Below are 14,125 nucleotides of genomic sequence, written 5' to 3'. Positions count from 1 at the left end.
GTAGTGTATTTTACTAAACTTCGGAGCTTTGTCCACAGAGCCTAACTGAAGTTGTCTTTTCAGTGACAAATGTATACCTGTCAAGCTCTTGAATTAAAATTATGGGTCATGAAAGTCTTTAACATGGTTGTCCCATTAGGTGAATAAAAAGGTGTCACTGGTGTAGTGTGTTGAATTACTTCAAGTCCACAAACCTTCTACAATGGTGTCACAATACCTGTATGATGCCTTCAGTGATGTCATCAGTAATGTAATTTGAGATGTCATTAAGGATCTCATTTAACATGTTATGAGTGACGTAACATGCAAGGTTATAAGCACTCCATGGCAGGGACATTAGTTATAATTAGCTCAGTGCACTTTAACTGGTGAATTTCAGATGTTATTTAGTTTGTAAGCATTATTTTTAACCTTCTTAAAACGTTCCTGTAATATCACTTTAACCTTTGTTTCTAGAGTTAAATGTCTCCCATCATCCACCTATAGACTATATTTCTTTTACGTCCACAGATTAGCCTCCTATTTTTGTTAGAAATTACAGCTCGCCTTTTAATATGATTATATTTATTTTGGACTAGTAGTGACCTTTTGAGGCATTTGAGGTTTAATCTGATACCGCCTTGTTATCAGCACATCAGACAAGAGGGAGATGGTTCGTTTTTCTGGAAAAGATCTGGCTTTCTGTAATTCGAAGCCCAAATCACCAGTATATAGAGTGAATAGTAGGAGTGCAACAGCACACCCTTTTCAGACCCCTAAAGAGCTTCAGTTTACCAAGTAATTGCATATGTCGGCACAGTTTAATACAGACTCAGCTGTCTGTAATCATTTCCTGATTTGCTGTTGGCAGATGTGATGGATTTTCCCACCTTCACAGTTTGGACCAAAAGATGCCCCTATCTCTGCAGTTGAGGTTGGTTTTGTAATTTCAAAAGCATGCGATAACTAAGCCCTCTTAATCTGGATGGTTTGATGGATCTTCACGAGGAGGACATAGTATGGTATTAGACGTTGCATAATGCAGTTTTAGCCCGGTTTTGTTGGGTGGAACTACTTGTTTTTCCTCAGCCAATCTAGGCCTGCACGTCTTTTTAAAGATAGGATCTAATATGAAGTTTCTTCAGGACTTTCGCAAATAATTGCCCTTTATTACATTATTAAATAAAGGGTGGCTTTAGGGCAAGATCATGCTTGACTACGTTTCTTTTATTAGATAACATTTCTCTCCTCAGGCCCCAGTCAGGAACCTTCCAAAATTGGGCCCTTCCCTGCAGTACAGCAGCTTGCAGCGAGACACTGAAAAGTGTTGAGGTCTATTAGGGTTTGTTTTTTCTGCTGTGTAACTCTCAAAGTTTCTGGCAGATAAGATCTTAAGTTAGCTCCTCTCCTTTGAATCCCTTCTCTGACTTGAGGTAGAATAGATGGGACCAGATATTCAAAAAACTGTCCTCCACTTAGTAACCTCTTAGTCCTCTGATTTACCTGTGGTATTGAAATGAAATTTCCAGTCAAGATAACACATTAATTTACTATTATGTGATAATTGCTCAAACCCTGCTTATTTGATTTGCGAGTATAAATTAGAAAATATAAGCTTGTATATTTATCAGTGAGTTGGCGTGAACAGAGCAAAATTGACCTGGATCATTACCTTAATAAATTCTTGTTTGTGTCATCAATTTGTGGTGCTTTTGATCTCCGATGGCTGGCCACATAAGTGAACATTGTAGCAAAAAAGAGCCCAATATCTGGGTTCAGGGACCTGTCTCGTGTGGTGGCTAACTTCCAGATACTATCTTAAGTGTAGCCCAACAAGAAAGAAAAAATGTCTTTCTTATAGTCCCCTCACTCACCGGAGTTTCCTCACGGTGACATGCTTCATCATCGGGGTCCTCCCAGTTCTCTACGAAAAGGGGCGTGCTACGACTTGCGAGCTACGTAGGAGCACTGAGTAGTGAAGGACTATGTGTGGTGTAAGGAATGTGAAGTGGAGTGGATGGGTGTGTGTGTGTTTAAAAATACTGTGCTAGTGGGCCTCAATGTTTTATTCTGCTCCTAGACCAGTATGTTAAAAATGGGGTTATACTGTGTACCAACCAATAATGTAGTTGGGTTCAGTATTTGGTCAACATGTTTCACGCTACCCCCAGCGTTTCTTCAGGACCATACAGGGACCAGCCCTGTATTGTACCACTCCTAAAAAACCTAAAGTTAGGAATTTATTAGTGCAACATATATTTACAGTGATTAACGTTGTCCCTATTCGGTACACACGTGGTTCTACATACATACGCTTGACTTTTAAGGCGAATGTATAGTTCAATGGTGAACCTGTAAAAGAATGAATAAAGAACAATTAAAAAACACCTCGCCCCTATCTCTGCCGAGATCGGGGACTTTTTTCGTCCTTCACAAACATGCACGTTTTTGATACATGCACATATATGCATACAGACTATATGGTGTGGTTTCACCATATTGGTGCGTGCATACTTTCAGATCCGGTGTCTGTTCGCCAGATGCCCAACAAGTGAACTTAACGTGGAAAAAGACAAACGGAAGTGACTATACATAAAACAGTGGACACACATTTAACACACAACCAAAGGAAACGTTTGAATATTTACTTTTGTTGGCGCTTAATAGCACATCATGGTCTCTTAGGGGGGCGGTATTGCCTCGGTGGAAAACAATGCTAGAAGGATTTTTAGGGTTGTAGAAGACGTGGTTAGTGATCGAGCGTCTTTTACATATATCATTTAGTTAGAGGTCTAGTACTCGCTACCCTCTCTTGGCGGTTAGGTCAGATACACTTACTTCCTAATCAGCAACCCGCGCCGTGTTACCTATCAGCTTCCCCTCGGACCGCATCTTGCAATGTGGTCCGCGGGTTTGGTTTTTGTTTGTTTCGATTTCCGGGTTGGAACTAGACCGTCGCGCTCAGGCGGCCATCTTAGATGGATGCAAACGAGCGTCACATGCGTCTTTCTTCCATGCCGTTTGTTACTCGCCCTTATTATCGAACCGGCTTTTTAGAAAACACAATGTTTGGGGTAATGTTATAATAAAAACAAAGAATAAAAATGAAACAATGGGCATTCTTCACAAATAGGGATTGAAGAAAACGTGGACAAAAAAGTTACCACAGGATTAGTTGATATGGTTTATGATATATAACAAATAAACCAAGGATGGAGTGAAAAAATGGAGTTTGAGAAGTATTGTTTTAATCATGTTTTTCTATAATGGTTTTAGGGGCATTATAGTTCTAGGATGTTATTTTTCATGAAAGTTATTTTTCAGCTCTAGGATTCAGGTACATTAGTTTCAGGATGTTATATTTCAACGATTGAAGACACCCCAAGGTATGTCGTCATTCAACCCACTTATATCTGTCTGTAATCTGAAAACCCAGCGTTGCTCTCGTTCGTGAAGAGTTTTTTCAATGTTGTCTTTATTTACCACACACTCAAGGACTACCCATCTCATGTCATTTGGTGTGTGATTCTTCTCAATAAAGTGGTTAGTCATGCGTGTGGTGGATTTCTTACAACGTATGTTGCTTCTATGCTCAACAATTCGAGTGCTGACCTTTCTTGTGGTCATGCCCACATAATGTAAATTGCACGTGCAAGTGATCAGATATACCACCCCACTTGTATTGCAATTGGAAAAGTGTTTTAATTGCCATGTGGTGTTGTTGTTAAAAGTAACTGACTTTGTCACTGCAGTTAGATGGCAAACACTGCAGTTGTTACACGGGTAATGGCCATTCGGTAGAGGTTGTAGTCTGTTAGTATTGATCACTGGTTTAGGTCGAGTATGTACCAGATAGTCTTTCAGGTTCATTCCTCTACGATGGCTGAACATGGGTTTTGGGATATTTAGATCACCACTGTTTAGTATGCTCCAGTGTTTTTTGACAATCTTGCTGACCTGGTTGGAGACTTTGTCGAAAGTTGTGATGCAGATGGGTCTTTCGTTGGTTGAGGGTTTTTGTACCTTTGGTTCCAGGAGGGCATCCCTATTATTATTGCTCGCTCTTTTACAGGCTACTTTTATTACTTTCTTTGGGTAATTTCGTTGTTGTAATTTTTTACTTAGTTCTTCTGCTTGTACTAAGTAGTCTGATTTGTCTGAACAGTTTCTTCTCAACCGTAGGAATTGTCCAAACGGGAGGTTTTCTTTTAGATGTCTGGGGTGGAAACTGTTGTAGCTTAAAAGGCAATTCCTTGAAGTCGGTTTATGGTGAGTGGTAGTTGATAGGGTTCCATCATTTGCCCTGATGTTTAGATCCAGAAACACCAAATGGTTCCTGCTCATGGTGTTTGTGAATTTAAGAAAAGGATCTTGTTCGTTTAGCCAGGAGCAAAAACTCATGGCCTCCTCTTCCTCGCCTTTCCAAATCAACAGAATGTCGTCTATATAACGCTTCCACATTATTATGTGGTTAGTATATGGATTGTTGATGGTCAGAATTTTCTTTTTCTCAAGCTGATGGACATACAATCCCGCTACGCTCGGCGCAAAGGTGCTGCCCATGCTGGTCCCATGTTGTTGGCGGTACAGAGTTTCCTCAAAACGGAAAAAATTCTCTGTGAGGGCTAGACGGCAACACTCAAGCACTATATGTCTTGGTGTATGATATTTCCAGTCTTCTTCAAATAGCACCTCTTCCAGGATTTCCAAAGTTTCCTTGTGCGGTAAACTAGTGTAAAGACTCTCCACATCTAGGCTTATTAAAATACTAGATGTGGGGTCAAAATTGATCTCCTTCAATAGACATAGTACATCCTTGGTATCTTTGAGATACGTGTCTGTTTTTTGAACTATTGGGCGAAGGAAGGCATCAGCATACTTAGACAGGGGCTCTAGAATGGAGCCTATTCCGGACACTATCGGTCTCCCGGGTGGTTGCTCCATATCTTTATGGATCTTTGGGATCGTGTAGAAGTATGGGATTGTAGGTTTTGAATTTACTAAGAAATCAGCTTCTTTTTTGTCCATCCAGTCATTTACTGTGCTCTCCTCAATGAGGTGTGCAATGCAGATCCGTAGTCTTTCAGTCGGGTCTTCCTTGATCACAATATAGTTCCTTGTGTCTGCAAGTAGACGTAGGCATTCTTGTCTATACTTTACAGAGTCCTGTAGGACAAGCGCGACGGTCTAGTTCCAACCCGGAAATCGAAACAAACAAAAACCAAACCCGCGGACCACATTGCAAGATGCGGTCCGAGGGGAAGCTGATAGGTAACACGGCGCGGGTTGCTGATTAGGAAGTAAGTGTATCTGACCTAACCGCCAAGAGAGGGTAGCGAGTACTAGACCTCTAACTAAATGATATATGTAAAAGACGCTCGATCACTAACCACGTCTTCTACAACCCTAAAAATCCTTCTAGCATTGTTTTCCACCGAGGCAATACCGCCCCCCTAAGAGACCATGATGTGCTATTAAGCGCCAACAAAAGTAAATATTCAAACATTTCCTTTGGTTGTGTGTTAAATGTGTGTCCACTGTTTTATGTATAGTCACTTCCGTTTGTCTTTTTCCACGTTAAGTTCACTTGTTGGGCATCTGGCGAACAGACACCGGATCTGAAAGTATGCACGCACCAATATGGTGAAACCACACCATATAGTCTGTATGCATATATGTGCATGTATCAAAAACGTGCATGTTTGTGAAGGACGAAAAAAGTCCCCGATCTCGGCAGAGATAGGGGCGAGGTGTTTTTTAATTGTTCTTTATTCATTCTTTTACAGGTTCACCATTGAACTATACATTCGCCTTAAAAGTCAAGCGTATGTATGTAGAACCACGTGTGTACCGAATAGGGACAACGTTAATCACTGTAAATATATGTTGCACTAATAAATTCCTAACTTTAGGTTTTTTAGGAGTGGTACAATACAGGGCTGGTCCCTGTATGGTCCTGAAGAAACGCTGGGGGTAGCGTGAAACATGTTGACCAAATACTGAACCCAACTACATTATTGGTTGGTACACAGTATAACCCCATTTTTAACATACTGGTCTAGGAGCAGAATAAAACATTGAGGCCCACTAGCACAGTATTTTTAAACACACACACACCCATCCACTCCACTTCACATTCCTTACACCACACATAGTCCTTCACTACTCAGTGCTCCTACGTAGCTCGCAAGTCGTAGCACGCCCCTTTTCGTAGAGAACTGGGAGGACCCCGATGATGAAGCATGTCACCGTGAGGAAACTCCGGTGAGTGAGGGGACTATAAGAAAGACATTTTTTCTTTCTTGTTGGGCTACACTTAAGATAGTATCTGGAAGTTAGCCACCACACGAGACAGGTCCCTGAACCCAGATATTGGGCTCTTTTTTGCTACATTAATCTCTTTAGGAGGATGACCTGTTCTTAAGTACCTCCTTCTCCCCCCTTTTTTGTACACATGAGTGAACAGTCATCCCCATCTCCGGACTTCTAACAGGTTGCTTTTTCTTGAAAATGCATCATGGCCTAAAAAAAAAATTGCTGTTACTGTCCAAGTCACGTATTCTATAATATCAGTAAGACACACAATTGTTCCCTGGTAGATGGGTACTATCAGATACACTAACCTGAGATATCCTGAACTCAGCAGGAGCAATGTTAGTCCTTGACCTTCCACGCCACTCACTGCGATGCAGACCCATGTCACAATGAAGCAAATAGGACAAAATATAAAAGAAACAAGATGTGGTCTGTTGGCTCGCCGGACACCCTCATCTGTGGTTGCTGAGTGGGCATTGCCATTGACTTAATACCAGGTGGACGTTGAGGATGTGATGCACACTATGATATAAACATAAACAGAATTACTCACAGATCGTCACATATTATGCAGGCCCTCCCCTGTGCATCCCACCACACTCACTTCAGTGTCTGGATCACCTTTTCACGCAACCAGATCAGCATGTAGCCTAGGATCTTGGCTCATGATGTCGACAGGATTTCGCCCTCTGTTAAGTCACTGAATAATCACCTGAAGAAATGGAGCCTTTCTCCAATTCCTAAATGCTGTAAGGTACCTTACATACGTGCCCCAAAATAATGAACTATCCAGACCTGAACCAGAAAAACCTTCAGGTTACTTCACCCTCCAACTATTCCTAGTGGCCATCCTTTAACATTGCAGCAAGCTGGGAATGAGATGCTGAGGGCAGTGTCATACATGCTAGCAGTTCTGTTCCTGTGTGTACTGACTGGTTACCTTTGCAGAGAGCTGCTGTTGCGAGATTCTATTGTAAGGTGTTAAATATGCCCCCTTGGGGTTGCGTGACGGGCGGCGAGACTTACTGTACAGTTTCAGATGTGCCAAGGTCCACTGCAGGTCTGTGATACAGGATGATGTTTGATGTCCACCGCATAATGGAGATATGGTATGACGATCTCCCCTGCAGACTTTTGACACCGAATGATTCGCCAATGTCCTCTGCAGGCTTTTGACTCTGGATCTACTAGATGCCGTTATCATGAAGTCCAATGGAGACCAGAACTGCTCTAAAGATGTGACCGAGGCCGCACGATTCCTGATTGGTTGTTAGGCAGGTTGTTAACGGATGCAGACCGGCGTGCCTATATAGTCCTAGTCCAATTAACATGACAGTTGAGTGAGTGGCTTATTTACAGACTGTATAATCACCAAGCTCATACTATGACCTATTCTGGGTTGCCCCTTTCCTGATCATATAATCACCGAGGCCAGACTATAACCTAATGGTGTCAACACAACAACTACACACCAATTATATGGGGTGAGAGCACACACACAATCAAATGCACACATAGAAAGTACACGGATTCTCAAAAAGGATGCTCATGGGTTATAAATGTGGGTTTATGCAGAGCGCATCCTCAAAGATCGCACAACGCCTGTCCAGGAATGCATATCACAAGAAGCGTCATATATGGTGGTGTATGTACTCATGACAGGTACCTATAAAAGCCTCATATAAGTATGCAGCATTAGGGCCTCATATAAGTATGCAGCATTGGGGCCTCATATAAGTGTGCAGCATTGGGGTTAGCAAGAAATTCAAGCACTTGCACCATCCCGTAGAACCCAGCCATGATGGACATCACTGACATTTTCACCCCATATTCCCATGCAAATTTGAGTCTAATGTGGTCATGAGAATGAGTGGTTGAATAAGGCAAAGTAACCCCCTTAGTTAATACATTTGTCACAACCCAGCTCCAATCTTCACTTTTTCCACTTCCCTTTAAAATACCTTCTTCATGACATTGGCTGACTGTAACTCTGTCCCAGGATTACCCCTTCTATGGTAAATGGTGAAGTATCACCTTGCTCATCACTAAAGGTGGCAGTACTTTTATCCCGTCTTGCGTTACTAATTGCTGGCTACCAACCATTGCTTGGTAGGAGAAAAGTGAACAGAAGGTGCAGTAGTGTAACACCACTAAAATGGAGAACAGGCAGATCTGTCCACCTTTTGGTTTTGTCCTAGTCGCCAATCACAGAGCTGTAGTGTCCAACTCTCTAAAGCCTCTTTATAACCCTGGCTTTCTTACAGAACAGGGAAGGGCTTCATGTAGTTAGAATATGCCAACTCTGGCAAACGGTGGTCTGGAAATAAAAGGTACAGTAGTACAGAGATGCTTATAGATTCATCTCATTGTGTTTGGATGGAGTCAGTTGTCTTGTACGCCTAGATAAACTAAGGAGGGATACTTTTTTGTCAGCCCATCCAAGGTACTCTGCTTCAGATATGGTCAAGTGTCCATGAAGGAACCTAGAAACTGAATGTGTTTTCCTAAGCAAGCCTTCCCTTAAATAAGTAAAGAAAATAGTGATAATTCTATAGACCCGATTTTATTGTCTTTGAGGTTTAAAACCTGTTTTTGACCAAAGTTATGTCGGTGGGCCGAGATCATTCTGCATTTCCTTATTTATTCATTCAGATGCTACCTCCAAAAACTTCATTTACATGACTTGTGTTTCTTGTTTAAATATCTCTTTATTTGTGTTTACATTTTTTATTGCAACCACAGAGCACATTCATATGACCGAAAAAAGTATGACGAAACCAACATCAAGAAGTATATCCTTCCTCACATGACTTGTGTTTCTTAAGAATTTACAAAAAAATACACAGTCCTGCATGTCTGAATGAATCATGGAAATGTAGGAAAATGCTATTATGTTTTGAAATCTGATAAATGTATTATTCTTCTAACAGGCCTCCAGTCTGAAGGTCTCTACAGAGTTTCGGGATTTAGTGATCTTATTGAAGATGTCAAAATGGCTTTTGACAGAGGTATGTTTTCACCAAACGTTACTGTTCATTTGTGATTGTTTTGAATGTAAAACCCAATTCACATTGTTAATTAAGGTATTTAATTTACATTTTGATGATGAGAACTGAGCAATTAATCTGTAAAAGTGGAGAGTCCAGTCAGAACTGCACAAGATGTGGTCAGCGTTTGTAACCTATTGGGAGCTTTTTCCACTGAGTTAAGATCTTGGTCCACAAACTGAAGACATTTGAATGATTAAAGCGCAATGTAATCAAGAACCCCTATGTCTTGTATTTACTTTCAGTGAATGTGTTGGGACTAATTCAAAAATAAGATGCATATATTTTCAAAGACCTCAACCAACTTGTATATTACTCAGACAGTTCGAGTCCATGATCTTTCTCAAGGATGCAGGCAAGAAAATGATTTCTTTAGTGTGCAAATAATGTGCTATTAAAAATACACAGTTGTAAAGTAAAGAAACACTCTAGCCTGATTCTCTATCCCAGGTTTCTTGCTTTACTGTGTTGCCTGGAAGCTTTGTCAGTCAAAAGGTATTGAGATATGAGTTACAGTTGTGGTTTTTGGACAAGAAGAGCTAGTTCATCAGTGGTATTGCTGTATGAATGCATTTTCAAGAGTTGATCTTTATGTTCAAGTTTCCGAGATTAGGTCCGTGATCCCCTTGTTTTAGATATAAGGACAGAATCTTCAGAAAAATGTATTTGGGTGCTCAGTAGTTCTTCGTTCAGAGTGTTCGTGAAATGATGACTTGGGTATCCACAAGCTGCTTGTGCAATTGCAATGGAGACAGTCTGCTTCTGATGTAATTTGGAACGGGCAAGCCCTTTTCTGGTGTACCTAGGAATGTAGTTGTTGTTTTACTGACGAGAAGGAACACTATCAAACTCTTGGTTTTGGAGATTTCATGACCAGTGAGTATATGATAAAGAATACCCAGGTATGATGAAATATACAATTTCTTTCCATTACTCAACGTCATGACATCAAAAGACTTTTGATTGAAGGATCAGTTCCAATTGTGGCAAATACAAGGCCAAATTAATATGCAACTAAAGTTTTATGAATTTTAAATGGTACTGTTGAATTTAACTAAGCAAAGTATTAAAATCTGAAATTAGCTCTCATTTATGTGAGCAAAGAAATCAATGAGTCAAGACCACTTAACACCCAGGAGTAAATAGTCACAAATTGCTTTCTATCGTACGGGATTACTGGAGACAGACCTCTAAAAGATGCGTGGTCTGCCTGTGGCACGCATCTCTTTAGCAAGTGTATTCACCCTGGCCTCCATCATACTAGCAATTAAGTATGCACATCTTAAGATACCTACATTAGTGAAGTACTGTTGCTTGCTTCACTTAGATTTGAAATAGGGTTTCTTAGTGCATGGGTTTGCTTCATGCATACATAATGGTGATAGTCAATTAGACCCACACGGCAAACTTTACTTTTAGTGTAAAGTAAAGTCCACTTAGTGAAAGCTGATCAGCTTATTCTCCTTTTGCAATCTGGGGGAATGTGAACAGTTTATATTAAAACAGTCCCCTGAGGGGGGGGGCGTGGCTAGCAGCCGACTGGAATGGCTGCCTAGCAGAGGAGCTCCGTGGTAATCTAGACCCCATCTCACTATCCTCCCATTAATCCGTGGCTTTTTGCTGCTCTGGCGATTGCTTTCAAGTGGAGACTCCAAGCGGCGTCCTCCGCTGAAACCCCGGTGCTGATCCGACACCGGCATTTGCTCCGAGGTGAAGTGCCTGACTGTGGCCTGCTTGCATCGTGGCTGCACCGGCCTGTCCTGAATGCCCTATCCTGCCGGAAGTGAAGGGACACCAGGGGACCGGACCGGAAGTTCCCGCATCGAGACCCCGGAGGAAACAGCCTGCTTCGGGCGGCGGACGTGAACACCGGTGGCGGCGCGCTTCCGAGGTGGGTCGGCGGCGCCCCCACGAATTTCCCCCCCCCCCCTGCCCTGGACTTGATTGTGATCGAGGGGGCCGGTGGAGCACGTCCTGAGGCCGGGGAAACAACGACGTCGGTGACGGTGGGTGAGACTGCCGCTTTGGCTTGGAACGTAAGCCTGATCCTCCCCTCGCCACCCCTGCCACCGTCTATACTGCCGGCGGGAGGTGGGACATTTATTGACACTGTGCCGGGGCGAACCCGCCCATCTGCTGCTGGGGGCCACCGGCGTACAGGCTCTATCACAAAGGCATCAACCCATTCTACGCTCCTGCCACAACTTTGAGGGAGGGCATTGGACTCGAGAGGCTTTCCCCCTGCACGCAGTGAGGGGACTTACCATTGTGTGCACCTTCGTCCCCCAGGAATCGTTGTTCGCCCGTGGTGACGGTGAGAACGCTGTGGCGTAGAGGCCTGCGAGGCGCATTGCATTGGGGGTTCCCATCTGGCCAAACCCCGTTGTGCCCTGTTTTGTCGCCATTCACTACATTGCCGGACCTCGGAATAGGGGGATCCCACCCACTGAGCCATTCTCAGAACATACCCCTGACGCCTGACCGGACCTGCCTCATCGGCGGACCTTCCTACTTGCACGCCCAACCCTCAGAGGGCCAAGCCTCAATCTGGACAATAGCCGAGGCTGACACGCCTGACGGCCCCCGTGCGACCGCTGGAATGGCGGGAAAGGGAACGCGACACAACACTGCTCAGTCAAGACTGGAAAAATTCGCGTTCGAGAAGACCCCCTCGCAACACCCAGAAGGGCGCTCGTCCGCGGGCAGGAGCTCCGAAGGTGATGGAGGAAAAAAGGTAACACTCGAAGACTTAATGAGGACGCTCACTAATGTCCAGACTACAGTGGGGGCCATCTCCTCGGACGTCGGCTTACTAAGGGCAGACCTGCACAAGATGACCGAGAGGGTGGCGCAAGTCGAAGTGGTCACGAAATCCCTGGTTGAGGACACCTCCGAACTACAGTTGGCCATGGAACGGATGGAGGCGGTCACTAAGAAACTGCAGGACAAGCTGGACGATCAGGAGGGGCGGGCTAGGCGCAACAATGTCCGCATCCTTGGACTACCGGAATCGGAAGGCAAACGGGCGATGGACCTTTACATAGAGGATCTTATCAAAACAGAACTGAAACCGAAAGGTCTGTCGAACTTCTTCTCCGTGGAGAGGGCGCACAGGGTCCCAGGTGGCACGCCAAAACCGGGAGCAGCGCCAAGGCCTGTCCTGGCCAGGCTCTTTAATTTCCGGGACAGGGATGTCATACTTCAAGCGGCTCGGAATACCCCGCCCATCAAGATACATAACTCCACGCTGGCCTTCTTTCCTGACTATACTGCCGAAGTGGCCCGACGCCGCAAGACCTTCATGGAGGTTAAACAGGCCTTGCGGGCAAAGGAATTGCCCTATTCGATGCTGTTCCCGGCAAAACTGAGGGTCGTGGATGATCATAAAGCTTGGTTTTTTGATACCCCGGAGGTGGCGTGGGAGTGGCTGGACGGTTGGCGTAGGGTGGAACCTACTAGGCGCACGGGCAGAGGCCAACGAAACCAACGATTCGACAATACAGGAACTTCGCCAACACCGACCGAAGATAATCGTGACAAGGAGCTGGAAGAGGGCCCGGAAGCCGACGAACGATGTCCTGAAATATGTTATGTTATGTTATGTTATATATTTCTTGTAGCGCGCACTGCTAGTCAAGACTGTCCTGGCGCGAAAAGGGATTCAGTGTCAGAAAGTAACAAAGGGATAACATAACAGGAGAGAAGATGTGCATTTACATAAATTGCTTGAATAAGTGAGTCTTAAGGTGTTTTTTAAAATAAGTGAGGTTAGTCGTGTGTCTCAAATGGTCAGGGAGGCTATTCCATAGCTGTGCGGCTATGACCGTCATGGATTTTCCTCCCAGACGAGCTCTCTTAAATCTCGGAGTGACCAAATGTCTGAGAGAGGCCGATCTCAATTGTCGCGGGGGATGATATGAGTTCTTTACTGGCACTGTAAGATCCGTCGGTGGCAACGGGAGGTGAAAGGGCTGCCGTTGGACTACGAACGAGAAGAGCAGTTCGTGAGTGATGGGGTCACTCATACCACGGAACACTTACCCCGCAAGCAAGTACATTGGGGAACACTGGGAGTAGGCACTCTGCTAAGTTGGGGAAGCGGGCGGTTAGATGTCCGTGTAGCAGGGAGGCAGGGAGGGGGGGTGGGCAGGGGGGGTTGTTTGCGAAGTTCTATTGTTCTCTGTTGAGTCTCATGTTTTTCCTAGGGTTATATGTACACTCGACCACAGGGCACTTACTCGGGCACAAGTACACACTGCTAGATCTTCAATGCCGCCACAGGCGAGGCTTCCTAATGAGCCTAGTATTCTCCATGGACCTTCTAGCTAGACGAGGGGAGGGGTTTGGAACTGTTCTGTGCCCCACACGACACGATATAGGGTGTGGTCCCTTAGTCCGAGTGTCCTCTCTGGGGGCATTGCCGCCCCGGCACTCAGTACATAATGATTGCTTAGTTATTGGGTCCCAAGGTTCCAATGCTCTCAGGTTTCTATCTAGGCCGGCTCTACACTCCAGCGCAGAGCGCTCTCTGTGTTGCCCCTACACCAGTCCAAGCACTCTTCATCGCCACAGGCAGGGCTTCCCACGTGCACTGTTGTTGGACCCCGGTCCGACTGCTATATTCGGCGCCACTGACGCACAGGTGCACCTACAGACATGGCTGACCACAACCTCTTAACGCCTCTCCCCCACCCACACTCACTGGTCCCTCCCCCACTCACTATCATCTCCTGGAATGTAAATGGGCTGGGCCACAAAATTAAGCGGGGTTTGGTCCTCCAATT

General features: G+C 44.4%; 1 protein-coding gene across 1 annotated transcript in view; it reads left to right on the top strand.

The window, feature by feature from the left end:
* The window catches only part of CHN1 (chimerin 1), a 394,531-nt gene that overhangs the window by 353,330 nt on the left and 27,076 nt on the right, over positions 1–14,125 (top strand). The window contains exon 10 of the mRNA XM_086956171.1: positions 9,225–9,302. Coding sequence (XP_086812297.1) covers positions 9,225–9,302 — 78 coding nt within the window. The remainder of the gene's footprint in view (positions 1–9,224; positions 9,303–14,125) is intronic.

This window comes from Lissotriton vulgaris, chromosome 2_1 (assembly GCF_964263255.1).
Source record: "Lissotriton vulgaris chromosome 2_1, aLisVul1.2, whole genome shotgun sequence".
Taxonomy (NCBI): Eukaryota; Metazoa; Chordata; class Amphibia; order Caudata; family Salamandridae; genus Lissotriton; species Lissotriton vulgaris.
Note: the sequence above shows the minus strand (reverse complement) of the source record. Positions and strands in the feature narration are given on the sequence as shown.